At 40.3% G+C, this 14,209-nt stretch overlaps 2 protein-coding genes across 6 annotated transcripts in view; one reads left to right on the top strand and one right to left on the bottom strand.

The window, feature by feature from the left end:
* The window catches only part of SLC30A7 (solute carrier family 30 member 7), a 100,431-nt gene extending 99,812 nt beyond the window's left edge, over nt 1-619 (bottom strand). For both annotated transcript variants that reach the window (XR_015160577.1, XM_086391480.1), the window contains exons 1-2: nt 380-619; nt 60-161 (exon numbers count right to left, since the gene is read on the bottom strand). Coding sequence is in view for 1 of the 2 variants with exons in the window: in XM_086391480.1 (XP_086247606.1) it covers nt 60-161; nt 380-459 (182 nt within the window). In the remaining variant the exon portion in view is untranslated. The remainder of the gene's footprint in view (nt 1-59; nt 162-379) is intronic.
* Nucleotides 620-671: 52 nt separating this feature from the next.
* EXTL2 (exostosin like glycosyltransferase 2) overlaps nt 672-14,209 on the top strand; it is an 18,682-nt gene continuing 5,144 nt past the window's right edge. Inside the window, exons 1-5 of one of the 4 annotated variants that reach the window (XM_086391483.1) lie at nt 672-1,508; nt 1,721-1,889; nt 2,544-2,688; nt 4,123-4,201; nt 13,421-13,848. In XM_086391483.1, the coding sequence (XP_086247609.1) occupies nt 4,197-4,201; nt 13,421-13,848 (433 nt within the window). In that variant the 5' untranslated portion in view covers nt 672-1,508; nt 1,721-1,889; nt 2,544-2,688; nt 4,123-4,196. Of the gene's footprint in view, nt 1,509-1,547; nt 1,890-2,543; nt 2,689-4,122; nt 4,202-13,420; nt 13,849-14,209 lie in introns of those variants that run through there. The other 3 variants (XM_086391481.1, XM_086391484.1, XM_086391482.1) reach the window with 3 other exon arrangements.

Genomic DNA, 14,209 nt, shown 5'->3' with positions numbered 1-14,209 from the left:
ACAGAGCTTCGTCTCCCCCACCCCCTGCTTCCGCCCCAACCCTTTTCCCCTTTGGTTACCAGTTGCTCCAGATGCCGTAGAGTAGTTCAACAAAAGCGAAAGAGAGGTTCAGGCACAGGAAGAAAAACAGGTTCCGAGACGTCTTGTCCGACAGGATAGACCTAGGCGTGATACAAGTGGGGATGAACGGGGAAAGTCAAAGGAGTGCCAGACCCGGACGCTGGGTACCCTTTCAAGACCCTCCCAGTCCACACGTTCCTTTCCTCACACGAACGAGTGTGTCCCAGACGCTCCCTCCCTGGACCTCGGGCCATCTTTAGATTTGGGCCTTCTCCCCTTGTGCCGGTCACCTACTTCCCGCAAACACAGTTCCCCGCACCTAAACCAGCCTGAGATCTTGCGGAACAGATTGAACTTGGGTGGTTTGTATTCATCGTCCTTGATGGACAGAGGCAACATCTTCTCTGCCCGGCGAAAGGCCGGGTCTACTCCCCTCTAGTAGTGGCTCCGTGGGAGATGGTAGTGATACAGGTGACGCTTCAGATGTGATTCCCACTGCCTGTCCCGGGCCGCGCGCCGCTTCCAGACACAGACTCAGACAGACACCCGGGAACCGGGCGACTTCCGGCCCGGGCCGCGCAACGCGTCCTGGGACGGGAAAGGGGGAAGGAGGGGCCGAGGGCGGGACTTGCGCGGTGGGGCGGGGCTTACGACGAGGGCGGAGTTGCGAGTTTTACAGAAGCCAAAGAGAGGTGGCATCCTGTAGGTGGTCTCAAGGGCCGACTTGGAGTCAAGTCCCGCCACCTGTACTCAGGAAGAAAATCCTGAGGTGGCAACCCACGAATTGGGCTGGCCGGAAGGTTGAGAGCCCGCTCACGTCCACTCCGACTACCTATCACTGCTGTTCTCAGATGTGCTGGCATCCTGCGCCTGCCCTTTAGCCATTGCCCTATGTATTAGCATCAAATCCCGGTTTGTTCGGTAGCAGTGCTTAAGAATCCAGTCTGCAGGAAACGCAAATGATAGGAAGGGCAAATGATGATGGTTTTGCTGGGTGAACTCTATGAGTACCCAAATCCTAGTAATCCACCCAGCCCTGCGCCCCCAGACAGCGCCTGACCTTTCTGTACTGTCACGCAGGAGGCAAATACCTTCCGAAAGAATGTTAAATGTATTTAAAAAGAGTTCTTTTTGAAAGGAGTGCCTACGAGATCGTGTTGAAATTGAGATTCGGTTAAGGCATTGACTGATTCCCCGACCATCTCAATCCTCTGTTAACCCCAAACTCGAGTTCGTACACGTCCCCTTTACTTCCAGGTCATCCCAGAGGCCGGAGCCGCGGCTCTGATTCTCGTGAGAACCCCATTGCCCATTTCAGGGAAGCTCAAGGAAAATTCACTCGCTGGTGGGACACGAGGGCTTGCGGAGCGTGGAGGGGCGAGCCTGCGGACCAGTCTTGGGCCCCACGGTCTCCGGAACTCCTCTTCTGTGTCTTTCCGGGAAATTGGGTAAGGTCAGGTGGTCCATCACCTGAATGATTAAAACTTGTTACGTTGAGGGAGCAATGGGGGAAAGACTGGCTTTTGGAAGTGAGCTAGAAACTACAAAACCGAGCTTCTTGGGAACAGCCTTTTAATCTAACAGGAAGTGGAGCATCACTGAAAGGGAGGGGCGGCCACCCGGTACTGTCCCCAGCTTTAGGCTCTCTCTTTGTGGGCAGCGTTTCATCCAGGTTATCAATCCAGCGAATGACGCCGAGTGAATGCAAACTGCTGGGTTTGGAGAGAAAGCAAAAAATGAGTAAGCGAGACGCCCCTTGCGTTTTATGATAACCAAGCTGCAAGCAAATAAATTGCCTAGGTCTCACTGCAGTCTTTTCTGCACGAGAGGTAAGGAAATAGCAAAATGCTCTCTGGTTAAAAAATTTTTTAACAATGAAGATATTTCTGTTTTGCTCTCTTTCTTGGAACTTTATGAGTTTGTGGGGTAGTGATTCTGTGTTTTTATTTTTGAAAATATAATGTATGTATTCTACAATTTTTAAAAAATGTTCATGTTAATTAAAACTGCTGTGTAAAAACAGCTAGATTCCAGAAATTAAGTTCTGGACAGAGTATTTTGTCTTTGCCTTTCTTGGCCTATATTTCTTTATTTTAATTTAAACAGAAAAACATAAAAATATTTTCAGTTAGTAGCATTTATTTATATTTTTAGGAAGCTTTTGTGTTAGCCAGAGACTAAATTTTGCTCAACTACACTGCTGGAGAAAGGTTAAATGGGTACAAATTAGGTTAATATTTAAGTATTATAAATATTTCGACTGCAGTTGAGTTTTTCCTCCAAAGCTGCTTTATTTCAATATGATGTAACTGGGGACAGAGGTTGGTGGGGGAGGGTGGTTCAGATGTATATATGCAAATAACTAAATTTCAGCAACTCATTTCCAGTATTCTCTTAACTCATCCAGATCAGCTGCAATTTGACCTGTGTTTTTGTATTCTGCCTTTGAAAATAAATTCTTCATTTTGCCTATATTGCTACAGATGAGAAATTGTTCAGTTGGTTTATGGAGAAGTCTGCAACACCGTTTTTCAAATAGTTTTGAAATAAGTTGGAGAAACTGAAATTTAATTTCAGTTACATTGGTTCTGGAACTCCTAAATTGCTACACTGCTTACTTCCAAAAACGTAAGATAGCTATTCCTGCAAAGAACTTCTTTCAAAAAATGGCAGTGCTACTTCACATTCTTCGATGGCATAATTACCGACTTCAGTTGTAAATATTTTCTTAGAAATATAATGGTTTATATAAATTTCCAATTTAGAAATATAAATTTGACACTAAATCAGGAGTTCTATGAGTGGAAAATGACGTCTGGTTTGTTTTGTCATCTTGAAATGATGTTTGTCCCAAATATGTTAACATATGACAACAATATATGTTGTCATATCAAAGTTATAGTTACTTTCTTTCATTCATTCAACAATCATTTAATGCGTCTACTATGTGCTAGACTCTGAGCTAAGCAGAGAATTAAAGTTCCTGGAGGAATTTTTTGGGAAGAGGAAGCAGATGTGAGGACAGGGCAGATCAGTCTAGGATTTTAGAACTATGTGATGCTAAGATGTACATAAGGGGTGCTTTTGGTATAGAGAGGAGAAATAAGTGTCACCTGATGAGTCTAGATACAGGCTAAGCCACCCCTTTGTCCCTTCAGTAACTGTATCATGAAAGAATATGAGTTTGAAAAGTCAAAAATGATTCTTCAGCTCTGTTCACATGGTCACTATAGATGCAGTATCTTGCAAGTCTAATCAGCTCTGAATTCCTTCATATATTATGAGTTTATAAAATTTATAAAACAGGTAGATATATTCATGAACATTTTTAAACTAATGAATGAATTTCTGCCCTGAACTTTTATATAATTGTTTAGATCATTGACTAATTAATTGTATTAGGTTAACTGTGTGGACTGTATGGGAGGGAAAGCTCTAACTTCTTAGACGTGTAATTGAGGACTGTGAGAAATGAAGGCCCAGAGGAGTAAGAGGCAGAAGGTCATCTCCAGTCAAAGTTCTGGCTCCCTTTGGGCAATAGTAAGGATTAGGAAGGATGCCATCTGTCATTCCTCAGTAATGTAATTAATCCTGACCTTTACCTGCAACTCTATTTTAAACCCTGTGTTTTTCTTTTAGTACTTCAAATTGAATGCCATATGAACCTTAAGTGAAAAAAGAGTTTTGATGGTAGATAAAACTACAGACACTTAAAAGTCTAGAAATTGAATACAAGTGCAGGTTGCTGCGTCTGGAGGCCTTTCTGCATGGCATATATGTTCTGGTTTCAAATGAGTAAACATTAGATCATCAGGGTGATATGGATTTACTGTTTCTGGATACTTAAGGGAAAGATGAAAACAAAAATATAGCAATGTTAGCACAAACCTCAGGAAGATATCATCTACCTAGTCACCTACATATAATATTTAGAACACAGTATAGAAAATTTTAAGTTCTAAAAATAATTCAAAGTCTATGGACCATGACATTAAAGCATTTTTTTTAATTCCTCCTGATTGACAAAAACATCACAGGAAATTCTTTTATTTCCCTCAATAGTGCCAAGAGAGCCTGTTCCTATCAATTACTGAAGCCATAAGGAAAAATTTTTCAAAAATTAGAACTTTACCATAATGAGGTAAGTACCAGGATTTTCTTTTTACTTTTTAAAAATTGTGGTTAAATACACAAATCTGCCATCTTAACCATTTTTAAGTGTGTAGCTCAGTAGTGTTCAGTGTATTGACTTTGTTGAGCAGTCAATCTCAAGAACTTTTTCATCCTACAAAACTGAAACTCTACAACCATTAAACAACTCTCCATTTCTCTGTTCCCCGGGTCCCGGCAGCCACCCTTCTACTTTTCTGTTTCTTTGAATTGGACTATTCTAGATTCCTCATGTAAGTGAAATCGTATAGTACTTGTCCTTTTGTACTGGCTTATTTTACTGAGCATGATGTCCTCAAGGTTCATCCTGTAACATGTGTCAGAATCCCCTTCATTTTTAAAGGCTGAATAATATTTCATTGTATGTCTATACCACATTTGTTTAGCCATTCATCTGCCAATGGACATTTGAGTTGCTTCCACCTTTTGGCTCTTGTGAATAATGCTGCTATGAACACAGGTGAAGTACCGGTATTTTTATCTGAGAAAAAAATGTTTCCTATAGAGATACTTTTGTTTCCTTGGAAATAAAGAGTTTTTACTGAGCCAGGATCTATTAGAAAATACTGCATCACCTGTTTTAGATCTTATCCATTGAAACAGTATTCCGGACTATAACATAAAGTCAATAAAAAGTTTATTCCTGTAAACCAGGACAAAGCTGAAAACAGAGACTACACAGAAAACACTGAAAATACAAGGTGGGACACATGGGAGGTGGGAGTTTGTTCAGACCCTCTACTCTTTCTGTGGCTCAGGAAGCATCATTTAATATTCTCAGGCTCAGCTATCCTATCTACAAAATGGGGTGGATGCATTTTAATCCCCGTGTATCTAAAGAGTTGAGATGTTAAGTAACACACAGAGGAAAGAGGTCTGACAACTTTTGTTACTACTGGTAAGCTCTGTGAGGGCAGGAATTGGAGGTCTTACTCATTATCAACCCTAGGGTCTGACAGTGCTGGGCTGGGTAAGCACCTAGGAATGTTTGTTTGTGGGGACTAACCATGGATATCCTGACCTTCCTCTAATAAAGTTAGGAAGCTCACATGAATTCGGATTGCATTGATTTTAGGTCTGATATCTAAAGCTATTTGCAAATTATAATTCATACATATAAAATCTGTTTCTCTTCGAGAAATGATTTTGGAATGTGAGTTTATTGCTGAAAACCAGTATTGTGTAAAAAGTAAGAGGATTCTTTAGAACATTCCAAGGATCTGTCACCCAGCAATCTTGCCTCCCCTCCACTTTCCTGTGACTAAAACAGAGAGAAGTTCAAATGAAAAGCTTCAATATTCTGGAATGGTAAAAATAATGTATTTGCAGATAGACTTGGTTTCTTTTTGACCCATTTCTTGAACTAATTTTGCATGACACTGTGCTGAGCTAAAAATGCTTTTCTATTTCTAGACTTTCTTCTTAGGATGCATTGACTCCTTGGATCCTTATAAGTAGTGGATGTTCCTCATAGGAATAAGGCCATTCCTTCTCCTGCTCTGATATATGTCCATAAGTTTGATCATCTTCAAACATCATCATCATAATTATCATCATAATAGCTACAGTTAGTTAGCAATTCCAAGAGGAAGATGCAAGACTGGAAGAAACTTACATCTAGCATAATTGAGACCTGTGCACTTTGAGGACAGAGAAGGCCTCTGCCTCAGTAACAAATGGCTGTATTGACGGAGGCAGTGTTTTAAGAAGACTTTCTACATAATATTTATATGTTATTTCCTCTTTAATCCATGATGAGAAAGCAAATCTAGTTAATTGAGAGTAGCTGCCTGAAGAAGTATTGAGAAGCAATTTGATGATTTGTACAGGATGCCTTAGGAAGGGACAAAAATGCCAGGACTGACAAGCAGACTTTGCTACTGATAATAGGTCAAGACTGGGGAGGAAAGTGGAGACACAGGTCCTTGGTTTCTGCTATCTGTGTTTTATGGGCTTCCCAGGTAGCTCAATGGTAAAGAATCCTCCTGCAATGTAGGAGACCCAGTTTCAATCGCTACAGGGATCAAGAAGATCCCCTGTAAGAGGAAATGGCAACCTACTCCAGTATTCTTGTCTTGGAAATCCCAGTACAGTTCATGGGATTGCAAAGAACAAATGAACACACATGTGCATGCACGCACACACACATACACACACACATACATGTTTTTTAGAGTTCATTTGAACCTGATATACCTGTAAGGGAATGGCTCACTCAACCTGGCTGCCAGGAGGAGGACTTGCTTTTTAGTGTGATCAATACAGAAATTCTTTCTTATAGCTTGCAGTGAGAAATGACCTGTGGCCGCAACTTCTGTTTTTCAAATGTGATATTGTAGTAAATGCAGCTATTTACCAATATGTTTTAGCAATTCTGTTTCAGAACTGTAGTCTCAAAAGGGCAGGAAAGGTCAGTCTTAAGCCTTCTAAATAACAGAACTTAGATTGGCTATCAGTGATCCTATATATGTTGTAGTCAGTTATACTGTTGATAAAAAAAGATGAATCACTTTAACCCTAAGAGCCAGTTCATGACACAGTAGATCCAGATTGTAGGCATCTAAATCATCCGTTCAGATCACTGTACAGTTGGCTGTAAACACAGCAAAACCACAAGGTAAATCTGTGATACTGTGTGGATCCTTTTATTATTTATTACTTTAAGTCTATTCATATTCCTGCCTTTCTTATTCCTATATAATATCATTAACACAAAATAACTTATGTTGATTATTTGGACTCGTGAAAAAAGTAATCAGAGTTAAGACTCCCTGATGGGAGTTAGGGACTTCTCTGCTGGTCCAGTGATTAAAATTTCGTCTTCCAATACAGGGGATGCAGGTTCGATCCCTGGTCAGGGAGCTAAGATCCCATATGCCTCATGGCCAAAAACCCAAAACATAAAACAGAAGCAACATTTTAACAAATTCAATAAAGACTTTAAAAAATTATAGCTTATGTATTAAGAAAGGTGTTTCTTAAAAAGAAGAAGAAGAACCGTAAAAAAAAAAAAAATAGATGGGTTCTTTAGAAGGAAAACTGAGGGCAAATCATTTAGGAAGGAGAGGATATCATTGGTTGAAAATGAGAAAGCTGAATGGCATTTATAAAATACAATGAAAAGAATGAATTCCCTGAATGGGGGGAAATACAAAAGTAAAAGCTCTTCTTAGAATACTCTCTAGCACCTGGGATAACCCAGGTCTTTTATAGAGGGAATGGTTTCTTAAGTCTTGACTCGATTGAGTTTATTTTATTTTTTTTAATTTCAGGCATTTTTGATTCATTGTGAAGTTTATTGTTGTTATTTAGTCATTGTGTCTGACTCTTTGTGACCCCATGGATTACAGACTACCAGGTTCCTCTGTCCATGGGATTTCCCAGACAGGAACACTGGAGTGGGTTGCCATTTCCTTCTCCAAGGGATCTTCCCAACCCAGGGACCGAACCCGCATCTCCTGCTTTAGCAGGTGGATTCTTTACCACCGAGCCACCAGGGAAGCCCCATTGTGAAGTTTAAGACTGTTTAAATATAGATTCCCTCACTTTTTTCAACCACAGAGCATTGTGAACCTTGCTCAAAAAATGGCCAGGCACTGTTCTGGATTGCGGAGCCTGACAGAAAGGGCCGTCAATACAGTCCCGGTCGAAAAGGAGGCTCAGCCAATAGTTGTAATACCTGGAAACAAAGTCCGGTAGCACTGCGTTCCCCATCCCCAGGATCACTGAGGATGGAGAGTGGTGAGAGAAGCACAGGGGAGGGGATGTTTGAAAGAGTCTTGCCCGTAGAAGGGCAGGGTGTAGGAGTCTGGTGGGTAGGGAGAAAGAGCGTGTACAACATGTGGAGTCATGGCCAGCCTGTGGGCTCTAGGTACCGTAAGAGGAAAGTCCTTTTGAAATTGGGTGCCACATATGCCTTCGCCTCAGTTAGAACGATGTATGTCACCTGGCCAGAAGCTGCTCATCAGGTGTACGCTGATGTCTTCTGATTCTTCTTTCATGTTCACAGAAGGGAACCCCAGGTTCTAAATTAGCCTCTGTGTTCCACCTTGGAATGTTTTTATCTTGTGGCGGTGAAGGGCCCCTTTCTGAGCATCTATATGCTGTAATCATCAGTTTTTTTGGCAAGTGCGTATTTTGGAGGATGAGCCAGAGGAGAAAACAATCTGTACAATATGAGGCAAATCTCATAGTGAAATGGCAGAATAGTTACTATTCTTCTACCATCTGTGGCATTAGAATGAAAATGACAGCTTCTCGGTGTATGACGTGACGCTGCTCATTGCTTTTCTATCTTGTGAGTCAGAGGACATAACTAATCTTCATTCATGCCATGCTCTGGCTAAACTAGTCTTTGTTCATGCTGCTGCTGCTTCTGCTACTAAGTCGCTTCAGTCTGTCCGACTCTGTAAAACCCCATAGACAGCAGCCCAGACTATTTGTTTTCAGCTTTTGTCTAGATAATTGTTGCTTTTAATCCCAAAGAACTAGCCTGGAGTAAAGAATTCATCATTCAGTAGTGTTCTTCCTGAGGAACTCTGGTAGAAGATGTAGTAAATAACTGAATAGCAGGTCTTTGAAAATTCAGATTGCCTCATTCATTTAAAGACAAACACTAGAGAATTTGTAATTGTTGCTTCATTGCATTATTTACTTTCCTACTCTGTCTTAGGTCCACATTTAAGAACAATTCTTAAAATTTCAAATAATGGTTTTCTAAAAGATACCTCACTTTTCAAATATTTAAAAATTCTGATATAATGACCCAGTCATTCCACTCCCAGGTACACGCCCAAAAGAAATGAAAACATATGTTCACAAAAAAACATGTACATGATTATTTGTAACAGCAATATTCATAATAGCAAAATGTGGAAGCAACCCAAATGTCCAGCAACTGTTAACACAAACAAAATGTGGTATATCTGTACAATAGAAGGTTATTTGGGAATAAAAAAAAGAAGTATGGTTATATACTATGACATGGGTGAAACTTGAAAACATTTATGCTAAGTGAAAAAAGCCAGACACATAGGCCATATATTGTATGATCTCTTTTTAGGAAATGTCCAGAATAGGCAAACTATGGAGATAGAAAGTGGATCAGTGTTAGCTTGGTGCTGGGGTGGAGAATGAGGGGAAATGGAGGTGAAGAGTGACTGCTAATGAGTAGGTTTAACACTCTTCTTTTTAGAGTGTTAAAAATGTTACAAAATTAGATTTGGTTGCATAATTCTGTGTAGATACTAAAAGCTACTGAATTGTGTACTTTATATGGGTGAAGCTTATGGTATGTGAAATAAATGTTAATAAAGTTGTAAAAACAATCAACATACCAATATTAATATTTATATTATCATACAGGTACCTTAGTGACAGTCTCGTAGACTACTTTATGACGCAGCCTTGCAGAATTTACCACAACACAATGGAAAGAGTCACGGACTGTGCTATCAGGGATCTCGGTCCTTTCTGGAATGAAGTGGGGTTTCAGAAGATACCGACAGATGTCACTTTAAATTTTATTTCTGTATTATTTTTGGCTGCCCTGAGTCTTCACCGCTGTGCAGGGGCTGTGTCTAGTTGCAGTGAGTGGGGGCTTCTCTAGTTGTGGTGCACAAGCTTCTCATTGCCGTCGCTTCTCTGGTTGTGGAGCTGGCTCTAGGGCACTCGAGTTTCGGTAGTTGTGGCTCCTGGGCTCTACAGCACAGGCTCAGTAGTTGTGGTGAATGGGCTTAGTTGCTCCCCGGCATGTGAGATCTTCCCAGACCAGGGATCGAACCCATGTCACCTGCATTGGTAGGCAGATTCTTAACTACTGGACCAGCAGGGAGGTTTACAGATATACTTTGAAACTAAATCATTTTAGTTCTTAATTCTTTCTAAGATGAAGGTTATCCAGGTGTATTCTTTCTCATATTCCCCATTCAAAACTCAAAGCTGTGAATTAGATGGTACAGTCTTCTCTAGACAGTGAACAGAAGAAAGCTATACACTGAAATCCAAATAGCTATATGAAGTCATCACTCTCCAATCTGTTCTAAGGCTGTTTCCAGTGCATCAACAATAAAGTCCCAGACTTCAGCTGTTCTCAAAGCACAGAGATGCCGCTTGCACTGCAATCTATATAGTTCTTACTTTTCTATACAGACTACACATGTTACATAACTTTATTGGTCTGTATAACTGCATGAAATATTTGCATTGTCTTTCCAAAGATTTAAATTATTCATAACTCTCAAAACATTTTTGATACAAGGAAAACAGGGGGTTAGAAGCTATCTGACAGAGGAAATTTCTATGATGGATATGGAGGAAAACTCCCACTTAAAAGTATATTATTGGTAAAAGCGAAACAGTCATTCATGAATTCTCCTTGACAATGTCTATTTATAGTAGGCTATAGAGATGAATCTTCATTACTCTTTCTCCACTAAACTGGCAGGTAGTTAACCAGAATCTGCTTTATTGACTAGAGACACTGCTATATAAATTCTAGAATATGTTATTCCTACTCTGCTGTAGAAAATGAACATTAAGATCTCAATCAGGGTATACTTTAATGTAGTTGTCAGATGAATCTTAACTCTGAGTGCTTGTAACCAGCCATTTTTATGCAGAACTGAAAATATGTTTTATGAGACTTGCTTTTGATTCAGTGTTAGAAGGATTATCAAGGTCTTTGAATCAAGGCTATTAATTTATAATGGTTTCTGTTTGGTTCATCACATTAACAGTATGTGTTGTTTTAGGGAGAGGTTATATACAGTGAAGACATTTGTACTCTCAAACCTTAAATTGCCCATCCTTGAAAAATAATCATAGTAAAGCTGAGGTTACCTAAGAAACAATCCATTTTATTCATTTCTTAGAGTGAGGCCAAGATGAAAGGGGAAACACAAAATTGCTTTTCTTAACAGAACAGGCTGCAGACAAAGTCCAGGAGAGAACATCCTTGAAAGCTTTCTGAAAAGATTACTACAAGGGAACATTGCTTTTCAAATCTAGACTTTTGAAAAGTGAGAGTCGCTGAGTGACACTGACCATTCCTTTGTCCTTATGAGTAAGTTCTTCCTTTGCTTGCACAGCGCTCAGTGCACGAGCACAGTGTGGGGTATGTTCTCCTTCCATCTTTGGAATTCCCCAGTACCCACTCTTGTGAACTTTAAAAGATGTTAAAGGCGTGGTCTATATGACCTCTCTACGTCCTTGTTGATCTATATGGAGAAAAACTATTTCTGCAGTGACACCACACACCTCACAACGTGAAACAAGATCAGGGGAACTGTTGCCAAGTTTCCTCAATGAAAAACAGAAGAGTAGTTGCACATCATTTGAATAGTGAAGTGAGATTTTGTTTGGAATCTAATGCCTCCAGGATGATGGCCCAGCTACAAGTGCCCCACTGAAACCACAAGGTGTCCTTCTGATGTATTCTCTTCACTACCACTATCCTAAATTAGCTCTGAGTTTATTTACTTTATCTGTCTCTCCTTACTATTTCCTCTGCTATGAACAGCAGAGACATCATCTATCTTATTCATTGCTATACACACAGAACCTAAAATAGTGCTCAGTAATTATTTAATTTATTGAGAAAATAAGCAAATGCTATGGCATGCAAAGCACAGAGTACAGGATCTAATAAGTAATAAACCATTATAATTGTTTGCTGCTGCTGCTCCTACCACTGTTACCTGATTCATACATTAGGATTCTGCATATGATTTCATTTGGAAACAAGTTTGCTGCCAAAAGATAAGTTTAAATTTAGTATACTGAAATGTTTATATATATATGTGTGTGTGTGTGTGTGTGTATCTATATATATATAAGAATAAGTTGTACACCTTAAATATATATAATTTTATGTGTCAATGATATCTCAGTCAGTACAGGTCAGTCACTCAGTCGTGTCCGACTCTTTGTGACCCCATGAATCGCAGCACGCCAGGCCTCCCTGTCCATCACCATCTCCTGGAGTTCACTGAAACTCACGTCCATTGAGTCAGTGATGCCATCCAGCCATCTCATCCTCTGTTGTCGCCTTCTCCTCCTGCCCCCAATCCCTCCCAGCATCAGAGTCTTTTCCAATGAGTCAACTCTTCGCATGAGGTGGCCAAAGTACTGGAGTTTCAGCTTTAGCATCATTCCTTCCAAAGAAATCCCAGGGCTGATCTCCTTCAGAATGGACAGTTGGATCTCCTTGCAGTCCAAGGGACTCTCAAGAGTCTTCTCCAACACCACAGTTCAAAAGTATCAATTCTTCGGTGCTCAGCTTTCTTCACAATCTAACTCTCACATCCATACATGACCACTGGAAAAACCATAGCCTTGACTAGATGGACCTTTGTTGGCAAAGTAATGTCTCTGCTTTTGAATATGCTATCCAGGTTGGTCATAACTTTTCTTCCAAGGAGTAAGCATCCTTTAATTTCATGGCTGCAGTCATCATCTGCATCTGATTTTGGAGCCCAAAAAAATAAAGTCTGACACTGTTTCCACTGTTTCCCCATCTATTTCCCATGAAGTGATGGGACCAGATGCCATGATCTTCGTTTTCTGAATGTTGATATCTCAATAAAGCCATTTAAATAATTAGTATACTACTAAGAGAAATATATACTAATTATTTAAATAGTTACTAAGAGAAATATAGGGCTTCCCAGGTGGCTCAGTGGTAAAGAATCTGCCTGCCAATGTAGATGTGGGTTTGATCCCTGGGTTGGGAAGATCCCCTTGAGAAGGAAATGGCAATCCACTCCACTCCAGTATTCTTGCCTGGGAAATCCCATGGACAGAGGAGCCTGGTGGGCTACAGTCCATGGAATCACAAAAGAGTCAGATATGACTGAGTGACTAAACAACAACAACAAAAAAGAAATATAATCCAATTTGAAAATAATCTCATTTCCAAATTTTTAGTAGCAAAATGAGGGCAAATTTTAAAATGTGCTGCTTAATTCTTCCTGTGTATAGATGTTCTTTTGTCTGCAACTGCAAAGCAGTCAGGGAAGGGAAGGTTTATTCACTGCGCTTTTTGTCTTAGGCCAAATCAAAAAGGCAGGAGGAACTGAACTTGAATAACTAAAAGGTGTTTGACCTTTCTCTCCTTAAAAAAGCAGAGGCAAAACCATGGTAACTAGTGAGAATGCTAAGATTCTGCATTTTACTTCCATTTCTACTCCAGGTGTTGCCACATCTGCAAGCTCCCAGGAAGAGTGATGGGAATTCGTGTGCTTCGTCTCTCTTTGGTGGTCATCCTTGTGTTACTGCTGGTAGCTGGGGCTTTAACCACTTTACTCCCTAATATCAAAGAAGACAAGATGCTCACTTTGCGTAGGGAAATAAAATCTCAGGGCAAGCCCACCCAGGATTCCTTTACTCTCATAATGCAGACGTACAATAGAACAGATCTCTTATTGAGACTTTTAAATCATTATCAGGCAGTTCCATATCTGCATAAAGTGATTGTGATATGGAACAATGTTGGGGAGAAGGGACCAGAGGAGTTGTGGAACTCCCTAGGGCCTCACCCTGTCCCCGTGAACTTCAAAGCACAGACCACAAACAGAATGAGAAATCGACTCCAGGTCTTTCCTGAACTGGAAACCAAAGGTGAGTTGCAGCTGGGTTTTTAGTCTGACAGGGCTGCAGTTAACCAGAACTGGGGACTCCCGTGTGGCTTTAGGGCCTCCTGCTTACCTTAATTGTCTGGAGAAAATAGGGAAATTTAATCATGAGAAAGCATTTTGAAAAACTTAAGAGGCAGTTTCCCAGATGTCAAGAAGCAGTCTCCTGGGGAGAAATCACATATATCTTGCAACAGTGATAAAGAGGTTAATTAATATTGTAAAAGAAGACATGCTATGATTACATCTTATTGCAGCACATAAGTTAGTAAAATGCTATTTAACTTATGCTTGATGTGTTTTGCCACCTTCTTTTCCTCCCACTCATAGCAGTTACATGAGCTTGT

This window comes from Bos grunniens, chromosome 3, assembly GCF_055505025.1.
Source record: "Bos grunniens cultivar Pamir isolate PY7600 chromosome 3, Bosgru_T2T1.0, whole genome shotgun sequence".
In the NCBI taxonomy this organism is placed as follows: domain Eukaryota; kingdom Metazoa; phylum Chordata; class Mammalia; order Artiodactyla; family Bovidae; genus Bos; species Bos grunniens.
This window is presented reverse-complemented; position numbering and strand designations above follow the sequence as displayed.